Raw genomic sequence first — 16,119 nt, 5'->3', positions numbered from 1 at the left:
AATGGGATAGAGAATAATAACGAAAAAAATGCATTTTATAACACGGATATAAATAATAAATGAACGGGATGGAGATATCATTATGCGAATAACTCGAAATAAGAATGTGGAGCGAGTCAAATACGAACTATAGGCAAGACTGTCAAAGAATTTGGTAGGAGTGGACAATCTGCCAAATTTTGATATTAACATGTGCAGAAAAGTCAGAAAATTTGGTAGGCGAGGACAATCTGCCAAATCTAAGAGTAATATTAACATGTGCTGGAAGGAAGTTTAGTTAGAGAAGACCATCTGCTAAATCTAACATGTCAAATAGTTGTCAAATAGTAGTGTATGTTGGGGTCATTAACACACAAGATTTTGCAAAACCTTTAGCCACTGTTTCCTGAGAGTGACTGACATTTAAAACAAGATATTGCTCACATTTGACAAAATGCCAGACAGGTCTGCCATTTATTTTGGGTGGTTTACCTTTTTATGTAACAGTATCAGCTCATGGTGTCTTTAATAGTTTCTGCGTCACTTTTTGAAGGCTGCTCGTAGTCATGATACTAGATCCAAGTATAGTAAGCCGGCTGCCATCATTTACTTCTGAGAGGAGTATACTTTTTTTTTTATGACATCATGCGCCGATGGTCCCCTCGATAGTTGGTTTCCTCATTTTAAAGTCTGTTCGTTCGTATCTCAGAAAAGAGATAAGCCAGTACATATGAAAGTATAGCAGCTGGTCATGGTTATTTGATTTCCCAAACAGGGTTGGATGATAGGGATTCGGAAAAAATTGAAAACAGATTGTGTGTATTTAATGTAGTTATTTATATTTCAAGTGGGCACTCCATCCCTCATTAAAAATGTTTAGACAAAATTGAAATGACATGAAATGGTTTTTAATGACGTCTACAAGACCTCGCGGTCTAAGGAACCACCCACTATCACTTAATCCATATTCAGATTTTTTTCTAGGCTGATTCTGCTGTTACTGTATTCTTCTAATGTTTAGACAAGAATTGAAATGACATGAAATGGTTTTAATGACGTCCACGAGACCTCCCGGTCTAAGGAACCACCACCCACTATCTAAGGGACCACCCACTATCGATTAATCCATATTCAGATTTTTTTTCTAGGCTGATTCTGCTGTTATGGATCTTGAGTAAGAAATTCGCTGTTTTGTCAAGCCTTGTCTCCTCAAAAATCTCACGAAGACTGTTCACCTTTAGGCTGCTATCACTTTGACATCAGATAATTTCATAAGCTGCACACTCTTTGATAAAATGTCATTATATTTCTACCTACCACCCCTTTGTTGCAAAAAATGCAAGTTCATTCTTCCCAATCTTCTTTAGAGACCCTGCCCATTTACCACTTTGGCATCTTAGATGATGATAGGAGACATCATGATCTCTTCTCCATTAACACTCTCTTCCCATTAACTGTTTTGGCATGTCCAGGATGTTCACATTTAATTCAAGTTCAATGTTGCCAACTGGCCAGATATCCAATTTTGAACCATTTCTTGTACCGAAGCTGTTGGTGCAAGTGGGCATGTGGCCAGCTTTCTCAATTACTCCCAGTGAAACTGTTGTTGCATGTGGACAGCTTTCTCAATTTCTCCCAGTGAAACAGTTGTTGCATGTGGACAGCTTTCACAGTAAGTTGAAAAACCATGCTGTCAAACACCTACAGATACAACCCAGACACGTTATCATGAATACTGGCCGCCACTCTGGTCAGAGTTGACAAAACCGAGTGAGGTGGTGGTCAACCTTTACCGAAATACATAATTGCACTGCGAGGCAATATATAAAGAATGGGACCACATACCTTGATCCAAATCACGCACTGCCCACTTTTGTCTTATTTTAAATATCATTGCATTTTTTATTATTGTCAAAGTTGCGTAAATCGAGACAATAAGACAACGGATATGTACTCCGCAATAGCCAAAAAGGAGTCCCAAATCTAAAACGTTCTTTGCGGTGGGCCATTCTTGCCATTATAACGACACTACTTCACAGGAACGAAAAGAGGAAAAATAGCATTGAAATGCAACAAAATTTTCCATAAGAATAATGTGATTGTTTAAAAAATAACAACTCCAAGCAAAACAACCCAAGCACGACATTATGTTCGAAACATAAACAACCACTGAAACTGCCAACAAGAAACTAGAAAGAACCCACAGCATAGCACTGAGACTGCCAAAAAGGTTATAGCCAACAAATGTTTTTTAAATGCGGTAGTCTAACCAACTCAACTTTTGCTTGTAGGGATTTTTATAAATCCAAGTTATAGCTGTTAAATTTCAAGATTTTGGGTGCTCAAAGATGTTTTTAGAGGTGCTGAATCCATTTCCACCATCAAAATCATGATTCAAACAATACAAATGAGAGATTTGTTGAAATTGTTGAAATTTGTTTGGCCAGACTCCGACCACTTTGACCATCCAACCAATTTCTCCGCCTCGGTAGACGACACCTTTAAATAAAGTCTGGACAAAGTTTATTGGCCCAATCATTTGAAATAAATGACAGTCCTAAAATAGGTAGAAAATTCCATTATTTCACAAATTTACATTTGTTTCTAGCTTGCACACGTTTCAAAATTTAAACATAAAAAATGTGGTAGCAAAAATAATAACAAGGACGAGCAAAACACAACAAGCCTAAGACAAAAACAGAACAAAAACAAGGTAGGACAAGGAAACTGCCAATACATATAACAAAACATAACCACTGCAGCTGCCAACAAGAAGCCAGAGACAGCCCAAAGCATAGCAGCACTGAAGCTGCCAGCACTGTTAAAGACCCAATAATATGGACAACGTTTAATTGATCCAATCATTTGAAATAAATGAGTCCTACAATCCAACCTGACTTCACGTCCAAAAAATTGAAGCTTGCCGTCAGCAATACCAGTGAATATGAAGTATGCAATTGCTTCACATCTTAACATGCTTGTAAAACTTCGCAGTTTTTATAGCTTGTACCAGCATTATCAATTTCTAGGGCAGTGATCTGGTCAGAAGTTTGGCATCTTATTTAATTCTTTCAGACTGTAGAGTCCAAACCCCTAGTTTTGAAGCTTAATCTTTCGTCATGTTCTCGCATAAACTTTACCTTATAGTGCCAACCATAACCAGATAAAGCATGTTTCCAAAGACTGTTAACAGCAAACAATTTCAATGAGTAAGATCTCAATTGTGAATTATGCAAATGGGGTCCCAAAAATAATCTCGCATCTGCTCTTATATGTCACCTTATTAGTGAGGACTAAGATCAACAATCCAGGACTTTCGAGGACGGAAGATAAAATACAAGGCCAATTTAAAATGGCCAAGCAGACACATAATTAAAACGAAATGTCCTAAATAATGATCAATATAACAATTGCAAAAGTATTAAGTTTTGCCAGGAACCACTAAAAATGCCACAAATACTTTAGCTATTAATGCCATCAAAAGGAATCACTTCACCTTCAAAGAACTGCATATTGATCTTCGCACCCTATACCCTCTGAAGAACAAACAAGAAATGACTTTGCATTCTTGACTACAAATAAAAACATGGTTTATAAGAAAATGAAAGAGTAGTAAAATTCAGAAGGGTTTGCAAGCTAACAGCATGCTATGGTACAATCTGTATGCACTCTCAGATGCTTTGATCCTGAACTACATGAAGTCAATAACATATACAAATTTTCAATCTATTCCTGAGCTACAATGTATCAAAATTTCCCAGGAACTGTTGCAAATAGGGCAAAACCACCCTGAATAATTCGTTTCTACAAATAAAACAATAAGAAACCTAACTCCCATCTTCACAATAGGAAACACACAAATATATTCGCATATTTTACATCCTTATAAAGCTAATATCTACAGGTATTCACGATAACCAAAACCCCTGCTGCCATAACCCTTAGTGCCATCTTTCCCTGGATGTCATAAGCCCAATTAACCACCACAAGAAATTAAAATAATCAAGAATTTATTCTTCTAATGAGAAAACCATTACCATGATCAGTTTTATCCTGGATGTCATAGCCTAGCAATCAAAAGGGCATCCGAGTCGAGAAAACCAATGAAATATTTATTTTAATGAAGAAACCAATACTATAAAGTAAGCCACTAGCTGCCAAGCTTATACAGATTTTGATCAGGATTAATATTAACATAAATTGGAACCAAATTTTGGCTTTAGTCTGAGGATACATGTAACTTAAAAAGCCAAACAGCTTAAACACTAGTTCGTGCACAGAAACCCAAAGTGGGAGCAGATTAGTAAAAGTGCACCCCTTTAACATGTATTGCATCCAAACAGTGTAGTGAAATTGCTCAATAGAATCAATTCCCCCTTGCATCAGAGCTTCTTTAACATGTATTGCATCCAAACAATGTAGTGAAATTGCCCAATAGAATCAACTCCCCCTTGCATCAGAGCTTCTTTAACATGTATTGCATCCACACAATGTAGTGAAATTGCCCAATATAATCAATTTCCCCCATAGAAGCATCTTACAAATGTTCCTCGAGAAAGCTGGCAACGTGATATTTGTAAATTCACAATATGGAACTTGTAAACTCTCAACACAATTTCCTTCGTGTATCAAAGGGTAGTGAATAATAAGATTCGATACTAGTCAATAGATCAGACTTAAAAACCCAATTAAATAACAACAAACTTAAAACCCTAGTTAAATAACATCAAAGAAAGCAAGGAAAATGAACATGGACTCTATTCAGGTTGAGCTCTGAAAATTTGATCATTGTAAACTTATTCTGCAAGAACAAAGCTAGAGAGTCGGAGTGAAATCATTTACCTCTAGTTATGGTTCACATGCACCCCATTGATCAGCAAATAGATTGGCCAAAGAACAACAGTGTTCAGAGACCAAATATTCAACTGAACCTTGTCAGACCCCATTATCCAGAACAGCAAGGAAAACAAGCAACATGAACTCTACAATATCATAATAAAGCTCTATTCCAGTTGAACTCTAGAAATCTTGATCATGATGAACTTATTCCACAAGAGCAAAGCAAGAGAGCCACAAAGTGAAATCATTGATCACTCTATTTAAGGTTCACATGCGCACCCATAGATTGCCCAGGAGCAACAGCGTTGACAGATCAAATATTCGACTGACCCTTGAGACCCCAAAAATCCAAAACTTCCACCATACGGAGAATATTTCAGTCTTCAGCAATAGTGTGAACTGAAAGCCAACTATCAAACATCTAACTCTTAAAAAATAAGTAAAGACGGAAGATGTTTTGACTCCAACAATCCTTTACACAGTCCATTAGACAACATCAGAACTGCAAATTAACTATGCAACAGGGAAAAGGACCCAGAAATCCTCAAAGGATGGAAAAAGTTACTCTGTATATGAGAACTATTCTATTTATTTGGAAAAATGAAACTTGTAAAATATTACAGGCTTTTCAATACAGAAATTTACCAAGATGAAGAGATAATTTGGCAGAGACATGATTACGCAAACTATATGAAAGACCTAGCCCAGTGGGTTAGCTCGAGTAGTTGAATGCTGTGAATTACAAACAGGAGGTCACAGAATCAAGTCCGCAAGCTGGCTGCCACAGTGAATATTGTGGGCCTCGACGTCCCTACCAAGTTAGGCTGCCAAAACTGCAACCAGTAGTATTTTAACCCTGAGTACCATCCTTGAAATGAGGAGTACCTGGTGGGTTTCCAGAAATGTGCAGTTCATCAAAAAAATGCAATCTATACAAGAACCAGAGACAAACCATTTATAGCCATGAACCACCATACGCACTTCATTATTGCAGAGAGGCAAAGAAATAACCAAAGATGGAAAGAGGGCCCAGCAACCATTTTTGGGTAAAAAAGCCACACTTGAATTTTATCCATCTGCAACTCTGTTATAGTTTAACAAGCCATGCTCTAGACAGCACAGAAACGAAAAGAGATAAAGAGAAGTCCAGACTTAATTTTTGAACAGTTTGGGTAGGATCAAGAATAATTTCACTTTGTTCCAATGACAAAGTGAAATTGATGCCCAGTTTTAGAGTGTGATAAGAAGGGAAGCAAATAAACTGTAATCACAAACAGCAAACTGTGAAGCATTCGATTTATAACATAAAAGTAGCACTTCTTTTACGTTCATTTAGTTTATTTACAGATATTGTACCCAGATTTGTTCATGCAGAAAGATCTCATTTTCAGCACCCTAAAAAAAGTTCAAATTGCACAAAAACATTCCAAGGCTACAAGCTACTTGATACAAATATATGAAGTTTCGATAGAACCACCAATGGCCAGAAGGTTTATCACAGGAAAATTTGAATAACATATCAAGTAATTAAACATTAGTAGATCTGTGTATAAATAGAGAAATTAGTCAGCCATCATTGACTATCCAGCAACATTAACTCCTCAATGTGGGGTCCTCTTCTATACAAGTACAAAAGGGCAAGATTTTCTGATTGCTCAGGAAATACCTTGTGGCAAATATAATTCGGATGTATGTGCTACAACTAAAAATCGGATTTTCCAGCAGATCGATAACCAGTGTCAGGATCTTCTCAAGCATAGAGGACCATTCAAGTTTCAACAATCATTCATGCGTGTTTTCCACCAGTAACATCGAACATGATCTCATGTCTACTAGTACTTGCCGGTGAGCTGTGAGAATCAGTATGCCACAGCAATTGACACATCACATACCGGTAAACATGCCAATAACGGATTTTCAATGCAGTGGAATGCTCTTAATTGCTGGAGCTAGCCTTTGACAAAATCAATAATAAGCAGTTCATAATTTTACACAATTGCTTCTGGAGGGAAAATCTGTGTGCCTGTCTGTGCTGGAATAAACATGATCTGATTTACCCATCAGTGTTGTTCAAGTAAATAAATGATGCCTTGTTCCTTACATGAAAATGTCAAGGATCCCTTTGGAAAAGAGAACCTCGCCCCCCACCACTACTGCTTCCAACACACTCAAATCAACCTACTTCAAGGATTGTTCGTATTCCTATGCTTCTGAATCAACCATCCAGATCCATTAACCATATACAAAATGCTAGTCCTTCCAATGAGGCAGATGAATTCTAGCATCTCCCCACAAAACTGTCTGACAATATTGAATTCGTATCATGCGCCTTGGATATCAATTTAAAGGCACAACTGGAACTGAAAGACTTGGCAGAAAAGATATGGTTTGACCTACCCATTCAATGCAGGCTCTCGAAAGCAACTTGAGTAGATAGACTTTTGGCTGCTACATCAGAAGCTATAGCCAGACCCTGAAGCATTCTCATGACCTCCACAGTATCATCTAAATAATACTTTGCTTTACTTGGTTTCTGGTAAACAGTACAAGCAAACACTTCGACTATAGAGGCCATAGATGGTTGTGCCATTGCACTTGCAATGCTTTCAAACATATCTTCATCAGATCTGTCATCTCCTATGCACAAAACAAAATCTGGTGGCTTTCCTCTTTCAACCATTGTTGACAGAAGTTGTTGTGCTACCAAACCCTTACTAACACCCTGTAAATTCCAAATCAAATGTGTAAATACTAAAACCTACTTCACAAAAAACCAACTGAGCAATTTCTCATGCTCACATATTAGTAAAAGAAAATATAAAACCTCCTTTGCACAAATTCATGTTAACTGGGAATATAAGTACTTTCCATACCTGGGGTTTAACTTCAACAATATGCTGGCCACTTTTGACCTCCACAGGCTCATTTGCAAGAACACTCTCCAGATGATCTAAAAGCTCCTTGGATTGGCATGATCCAAAATCTGGATCAGCATCCTGATGATGCCAAACCAAAGCACTTTCTTTAGCTTCTATGGCAGAACCATCAGTAGTTTCAGTATATAATTTCATAACAGGCTCTGCTGTTTTCTTCCAGTCAAAGTCTGCAGTGGGTAGTGTTGTTTCCCATTCAGAATCTTGGTTCCACCTGAACCATACAAAAACAATTTAGTAGAGAAAAGTCATGATAAATTAGAGATCATGCATAAAACCATGTTACAATTGGTAAAAAAACATGAGAAAATAAGTGTCAAGAGATTGCCTAATAAAATAGCCATGCTCTGCTGCAATCCCTAACTTATGGCAAGGTGAAAACCATTCACTGAGAGATTTCCGACCTCTTCCACTCACAATAAAGACAACGTTTTTAGGGTCATTGCATAAGCTGTTTACAACAGATATTACTTGTGGACTTGGTGTTTTGTTGATAGAAGTCTGAGGCATCATAGTACCATCATAATCCAACAAAATTGCCCTGTTGTAGGTTCTCTTGTATGCAGAGACAATATGTTCTGTAGAAAGCTTCCTAAAGCTTGGATTAAGTGCTACAACCCTGAAACTCAATCCAAATCCAATACCCCAGCACCTTCTCTTAAAGTGATCCCGACATACTCTCTCCAAATCCTGCTCAAAGCTGTGAGCCCAATAATTTACACCATGTGTGCTCACATACTTGTAATGTTTTTCATGCCGTAGTTGCTGCTCAGCCTCAGGAATTGTCAGGGATACATTCATGGCATCAGCAACAGCTTCTATGTTCCAGGGATTGACCCTGATGGCTCCACTGAGAGAAGGAGAGCACCCTATGAACTCAGACACAACTAACATACTCTTCTTTGAAGTTCCTGAACTTAATCCCAAGGCTTCATCTACTTTGGAGCTACCCTGTCTGCAACCAACGTATTCATAAGGAGTGAGATTCATGCCATCCCTCACAGCGTTAACCACACAACAATCCGCAATTGTGTAGAAAGCATATCTCTCAAACAATGGAACTGCTCTGTCTACTAACACAACAGGCTCATAGCCAGGGCGCCCAAATGTCTCATTGATTCTCTTGGTAATTGAATATGTCTCATTCTGTATTTCCTCAACATCCTTTCCCTTGCCCCTTGCAGGATTTGCAATCTGCACTAATACCACTTTGCCCCTCCACTCAGGATGTTGCTTAAGCAATTGTTCCAATGCTAGTAGCTTCAAACTGATACCCTTGAATATATCCATGTCATCAACACCCAACAGCATTTTCTTCCCCTTGAATTGTTCCTTCAGCTCCCCAATTCTCAATGCAGTGTCCGGAAGATTTAACACTGATTCAAGCTGGCCCATGTGAATGCCCACAGGTAGAATCTTTATACCAACAGAACGACCATAGTATTCAAGTCCAATGTAGCCTCTCTTCGATTCATAATCAAGACCAAGCATCCTACTGCAGCAGGAGAGAAAATGTCGAGCATAATCAAATGTATGGAAACCAATCAAGTCCGAGTTAAGTAGAGCCCTGAGGATTTCCTCCCTCACAGGAAGGGTCCTAAAAATCTCCGATGAAGGGAATGGGCTATGCAGAAAGAATCCAAGCTTCACCCTGTTAAATCGCTTCCTTAGAAATGTGGCCAGCACCATGAGATGGTAGTCATGTACCCAAACGTAATCATCATCAGGGCTGATCACTTCCATGACCTTGTCTGCAAAGATCTTATTAGCAGACACATAAGCCTGCCAAAGGGATCGATCAAAGCGGCCTCCATGATCTGGAGAAAGGGGCAACATGTAGTGAAACAGTGGCCACAGCTGCTGCTTACAAAATCCATGGTAAAATTTACTTCGAAGCTCAGGTGACAGAAAAGCCGGTACACACTTGAAATTCTCTAGCAAAATCTGAGCAACATCATCCTGTTCACTTGGATCTATGTCTGCCTTTAAACAACCAACATAAACCACCTCCAAATCCTCTGAAAGCCCATCCTTGAGCTGCCTTACCAAAATATCCTCATCCCAACTAAAAGACCAACCTTTACCTTCCAGCCTTCTGTGAGCTCGCAAAGGAAGCTGGTTAGCTACAATGATAATGCGCTGTGAGCTGACAGATGAGGGTACATCTGAGGCCACGCTATTACTGTTATCATCGTCAAACTCAGATAATATCCCTGGCACAGTCATGACCCTGGGAAGTCGCTTCACACTCCTCCCAAAATTTGGGAGATCCCCGGAAGCCAAATCTAAAAGGTTTGAATATGATCTGGACACCATTGTGCCCTGGAAGCTGAATTTATAACAACTTCAAAGTTTTGCTCGAATATATGCACAATATCCCTGTTGTCAGAATAGATATAGACTTCTTCCAACTGCGAGAGGGTGTCGATATTTGCACTAAAAATATCCAAATCTAATCAATGCTCACGATACGTTTCCATATTCCTCCTCAACAAATCCCATATTTTGAACTTATCTTCACCAAATCGCCACAGCTTGATTTCCAGGATACTGAAAGTGAACAAGGTCCCTGAGATTGAACACACAAACCGAAAGAAACGGACAGAAAGTGTAAGACTTGCAAGAACTTTTTGTACACAATTTAAAATATACAAGTTAAAAGCAAATAACAAAGCATCAGTTCAATTTATATGGATTATTTCTGGCACAGAAACCAGCCCGTCCTATCCTGACAAGCTATACCACACCGTATTCTATTTATTTAAAAAAAAAAAATACTGAGCAGACTCTCTATGCTGGGTCGATTTTTGTCATGCAATCACATCTCATCCAAACCTTAGATTTTCTAGATTTCTGGTGTCATAACCTTCATGTCTCCAGGTTTTTCACTCTTTGAAAGCTGTGATATGCTATTCTGACACGATTTACCGCAAACATATTTTGATTACTCGGGAGTTTTTAACAACCAAACTCTTTGTGCTTGGTGGTTATCATGAATGGAATCCCTTCTTATCCAAGACTAGGTTTTCCAAGCTGTCTAGCATCAAAATTTTGATGTGTTTCCGTTTCTCTCCTTTTTAAAAGCTTTACAGCACCAAAATCGTAATGTTCCTTATGATTGTTCCTTTTACAATGCATTCTTAATTGAGGGCTTACTAAAAAACCAAAAAGACATCCCTAATTGAAAAATTCATTAGAAGTTAATATCACCATCTGATATACAACTCACCGGGCCAATCGAGCCTGTAGAATCACACTGTTGCATTCTCCACCACCCTGCACTGTTTCTTCTAAGCGATGTTCTGCCGCACTCATCAACAGGCATGCTGCACGAGCTTTGGTGCACAACCACATGGAGACAATAAATTCAGCACTGTAAGGAAAAAATTACCTAAAAACCCAGATTTCCTTTCTAAAAACAAATATAACGAATGAAATTCATCATCGCTTGCGACAAACAAGACAAGAAAAATATGATGACGCGGAATTTCTACAATAAGCACGCTAGAAAAAAACCTAGAAAGAGGATAATACGGCCAAAACAGTTTCGAGAACGGAGCTTATCATTATGAATAGAACCATGACAACGAGCTGATGTCCTAAACTATAGCTACAATATGAAAAAATGAGCAATAAGCCAGTTTCACAACATAATCAATAGCCATAACAGAAGAAATAAAGGTGCAACTTTTGTAGTATTGAAAGTTGAAAAGCGATGTTAAGAGGTTAAATCAACGCTTCAAATATGTCAAGAACATGCTTCATATGCGCGCCTTAAACCGGCATAGTCTACCAGAGCAAAAGCCAAACACCTAAATCTTTGGAGGATCGAGATAGAAACGGCCAAATATTACTGCACAAAGGATTAGAGGGATTTAGAACTCGTTCAAAACAGAGACACTTATTGACCACGGGATTGATAACAAAATGCAGGTGGAAATATGCAGGATCAAGAGTTTCTCAATATCGTCATGTCAGTTTCGTTTTCAATACTTAATCTGAAAAATTGTCAAGAAAACCAGATGCTTTTAACGGAAAAGAATCAAAGATAACAAGAAAACACAGATTCACAGCGTCTGCAAATCAGAACGTCTTGAAACTTCAAAGATTACAGCACAATCCAGAAATAAGCACGGAATTTTCAGAAATAATGGCCAGAAAACGTCATCTTTACGCTACCCGACCTAGGCACAGAAAGACAGCAAATCTCGGTCAAATGAAACACGAAACTTCGACAGAAGCTAAAAAGATGGAGCTTTCTTCCATGGAAATCTTTCAGACGACGAAATTTTACAGACGAGAACAAAGTTTCAAAAGGAGCCACCAAAACGGCAGAAAAACTAGATTTCTCCTTCTGTTTCCACCGAAAGGCCTCAGAACTGTAGTTCTCAAACCATACCAGAAACTAACAGATAAAAGCTCTGAAATCTTACGAGAAATGGCCCGAAAATACAACAGAAACCGGACATTTTCTCGTGTATCCAGCCGCCATGCCCAAAATATCCATAAAGAAATAAAAAGCCGTGAAAAGCCGAATTATTACCAAAAACAACCGTTGAATCTTGTAGACGCAGTGTTTCTATCCAGAAGTTCGCCACCAGGTGCAACAAAAACGAAAAATCCGAGTTCGAACAGCGTCGAACAGCGTCCTTTAAGCGTCCGGTAAGAGTAACCGACATGCAATGCAGGCTTTCAAAGCCTCCCTATGGAATTCCAACGATGGTCGAGCTGTATTATCCAAACCCTAGATGGGACCCCTGGTTGGGATAAACCGGGATTAAGGGGTTCACCCCCCTGGGTTAAGATGTCCAACCAAGTTGAAACTCCGTAAATAAAATATTTGTTTAGAAAGCGGAATTTAATATATTTGGATAATTTTAATTCCTGCGAAGTGAAAGCGAAAGTTGGCGGTGGTCCCCGCTAAGTGGATAAGGCATCGGGTTCCGGGGCGGCGAGTTATTGCCAACCTGGCCGTTGAATTTCCGTCAGATATGATGGCGCCACGTGGATACCTGCCGTGTTCCGGCAAACACGTAAATGCGCCGACGGTAATGCCAGCTGGCAAGTGGTTACCTCACGCGCTCGTGGTGAGAGCGACAGCTGTGTAGGGTTAATTTAGGTTAAATTTAAAGCTGAGGTCACATCAAAAGGAAGGGAACTCATTAATTTTAAGGGTAAACCATTAATCTCTATGGCTCTTTCCTTAAGTCAAAGTGAGGGATCTCAATTTGTGGGAGGGATATATAACTGCTATGAATTTTTTCATGTTTTGTTGTTTTGGGGGCCATGTCAAGATTTTAAAGGCCTTTTAGGTATTGTTGTGGATCAACATCTTGATTTAAATATAAGTTGCTTCTAGATAGTCTAGGAGTCTATTTTTATGAGAAATGTTTTAAGTGTTGATTTGTGTAATATTTTCTCTAATTTGTGTGAGAGAATGAAATCATCCAAGTGGTAAATTTCAAATTTCATGGAAGCATTTTTTGACTGTGTATAACACTTGAATTATGGTGAAATTTTCATCCTACTTTAATTTGTGGATTAAATTATTATTAAATTTATGTTTTTACACAATGGGCTTATTCTATTATAGAAGGTCAGACCAACTCACTAATACTTAATAATAATACTTTATATTATAGAGCTTCATGTTAATGGTTTTATTTTGGTAGTAGTGGTAGTAACGATAAATAAGATAATATTAATATTAATATTTATATTTATATTTATATTAATATTTAAATATTAATTATGAAGTTAATGGTTTATTTAGTTTTGGATAGACATCAGGTGTTTTTGTTAAGACATTTTTTGATGTGAAGTCACGGCTTTAATTTCTTACCTGGATAAGGATGATATATTAGACATAATGAAGATGTAGTCACCGGTTCAATGCTTTTGTTAAGACATTTCTTGATGTGAAGTCACGAGTTCAATTTCCTACGTGGATAAGGGTGATATATTAGACATAATGAAGATGTAGTCACGGGTTCAATTTCCTATCTGGATAAAGGTGACATATTAGACATAATGAAGATGTATTTCCTACGTGGATAAGGGTGATATATTAGAAATAATGAAGATGTCGTCTGATATATTAGACATAATGAAGATGTAGTGGCGTGAAACTCACAAAAATTATGAAGTCAATGGTTTATCGGGATGTAGTCACGGGTTCAATTTCCTATCTGGATAAAGGTGACATATTAGACATAATGAAGATGTATTTCCTACGTGGATAAGGGTGATATATTAGAAATAATGAAGATGTCGTCACGGATTGAATTTCCTACCTGGATATTGAATTTCCTACCTGGATAAAGGTGATATATTAGACATAATGAAGATGTAGTCGCGTGAAACTCACAAAAATTATGAAGTCAATGGTTTATCGGGTTTTGGATAGACATCGGGTGTTTTTGTTAAGGCATTTCTTGATGTGAGGGCATTTCTTGATGTGAGTAACATAATGAAGATGTAGTCGCGTGAAACTTACAAAAATATATATATATATGAAGTTCATATTTATATTTATATCTATTTATAAATTATGAAGGGTGTTTTTGTTAAGGCATTTCTTGATGTGAGGGCATTTCTTGATGTGACTAACATAATGAAGATGTAGGAAACTTACAAATATATATATATATATATATATATATATATGAAGTTCATATTTATATTTATATCTATTTATAAATTATGAAGTCAATGGTTTATCGGGTTTTGGATAGACATCGGGTGTTTTTGTTAGGGCATTTCTTGATGTGAAGTCACGGGTTCAATTCCCTACCTAGATAAGGGTGATATATTGGACATAATGAAGATGTAATCGGGTGTTTTTGTTAAGGCATTTCTTGATGTGAGGGCATTTCTTGATGTGAAGTCACGGTTTCAATTCCCTACCTAGATAAGGGTGATATATTGGACATAATGAAGATATAGTCATACAAAACTTATAAAAATATATATATAACATAACTTCTTAAATTTGTTAAAATATATATATATATAGATTTATGTTAATTCATATTATAATTTTATATATAGATAAATAATTATTCATATATTTTTATATAGAGATAATAACTTTCTCTATCTCACACATATATAGATTAATAGGGTGAAATTATATTTGCTATTCCGATGAGTTAACCATATATAAGTTGGTTAATGAAATATAATGATTAATGGATTGGGTAAAATTATGTTTACTATTCATATGAGTTAACTATATATATAGGTGGATTAATGGTTTGGGTGAAATTATGTTTATTATATAAGCATTACTATTTATATGAGTTAATAAATTGGTGTAGTATCATATTTGAGTTTAAAAAATTATTTTTTTTAATAATGAATGAATTTTTTTAATTAAAAATAAATGTTTAGAGATATATATTGTTAGAATATTAGTTTTATGTCAATAATGACATATTGAGATTTTTTTGTGAGAGTTTATCTTTTCCAAGTGTAAAAATATCAATCTAGATTTGTTTTAATTCTGAATTTATGGGATTAAATCTCTTGAGATACAAACATTTTTTATAGTGAAAATGATTTGATCCCTCTTGGTAGGTCTAGAGTTAAGATAGATCTAAGGTGTATAATATATATGTAGTTGACATTGAAATATTTTATTTATAATTAACGTTCTCCACATTAAAATGTTAAAACATGCCCCCTCATATTATTTTCTTGTATGTATACATTTAATTATTTTTATATTATTTTCTAAAATATTAGATATCAAATCTTTATTAAGCATTGAAAGAATTATAAATATCCCTCATACATAGGTTTAGAAAGCAGTTATTAATGGAATAAAAATTTTCTCAATCTTTCTCTCTCTATATGTGTCTCATGTTAAGATCGTTTGCTCAAGCTGCATATTGAAATATTTTATTTATAACTTATTTTAAATTGTATTAGAAATTAAATAAATTACATATCTCCCTAGTTATTGAAGGTGAAAACATAAGAAAAAAATTAATTTAAATTTCTTTATTTCTCCATATATAAAGTAGATATAAAATAATATTATTTAATATGCATATTGAAATATTTTATTTATTATTGACAATAAAATATTTTTTGTTATTAATATGTTTTGTTTTAAATACCACCTGTAAAATTAACGTAAAATGAATTACACATCATATAATATCAATAATACTATTTCCTATTATCTTCCTATTAAATAATGAAGAATTACATTTCTTCTGTGATTTCTTTTTTTTTTTTACTTTCGATATAAAAATATTTTAAATGTAGTCAACATTTTTTTATTACTATTTTTAATTTGTTAATTTAAATTATTATTTACTATTTTTATATCTCTCCTATAATATTTCTCTACTCAATAAAT

At 36.2% G+C, this 16,119-nt stretch overlaps 1 protein-coding gene across 3 annotated transcripts; it reads right to left on the bottom strand.

Annotated features, from left to right (window-relative positions):
- Nucleotides 1–6,288: 6,288 nt before the first annotated feature.
- LOC149243418 (alpha,alpha-trehalose-phosphate synthase [UDP-forming] 5-like) lies at nucleotides 6,289–12,539 on the bottom strand. Of its 3 annotated transcripts, none has more exons than XM_089374507.1 (5): nucleotides 12,295–12,539; nucleotides 10,981–11,086; nucleotides 8,080–10,320; nucleotides 7,692–7,965; nucleotides 6,289–7,540 (listed from the first exon to the last, which is right to left on the bottom strand). In XM_089374507.1, exons 3-5 carry the CDS (start codon nucleotides 10,065–10,067, stop codon nucleotides 7,220–7,222), a joined length of 2,583 nt encoding a protein of 860 aa, XP_089230633.1. In that variant the 5' UTR covers nucleotides 10,068–10,320; nucleotides 10,981–11,086; nucleotides 12,295–12,539; the 3' UTR covers nucleotides 6,289–7,219. The 3 variants fall into 3 exon arrangements, with proteins under 3 accessions (XP_089230633.1, XP_089230635.1, XP_089230634.1); XM_089374509.1 differs by having other exon boundaries at nucleotides 10,981–11,077; XM_089374508.1 differs by lacking the exon at nucleotides 12,295–12,539 and adding an exon at nucleotides 12,185–12,232.
- Nucleotides 12,540–16,119: the final 3,580 nt, after the last annotated feature.

The sequence above is a fragment of the Pinus tabuliformis genome, chromosome 8 (genome assembly GCF_031772625.1).
Source record: "Pinus tabuliformis cultivar Carrire ecotype Pingquan chromosome 8, CPIR1, whole genome shotgun sequence".
NCBI lineage: Eukaryota > Viridiplantae > Streptophyta > Pinopsida > Pinales > Pinaceae > Pinus > Pinus tabuliformis.
Note: the sequence above shows the minus strand (reverse complement) of the source record. Positions and strands in the feature narration are given on the sequence as shown.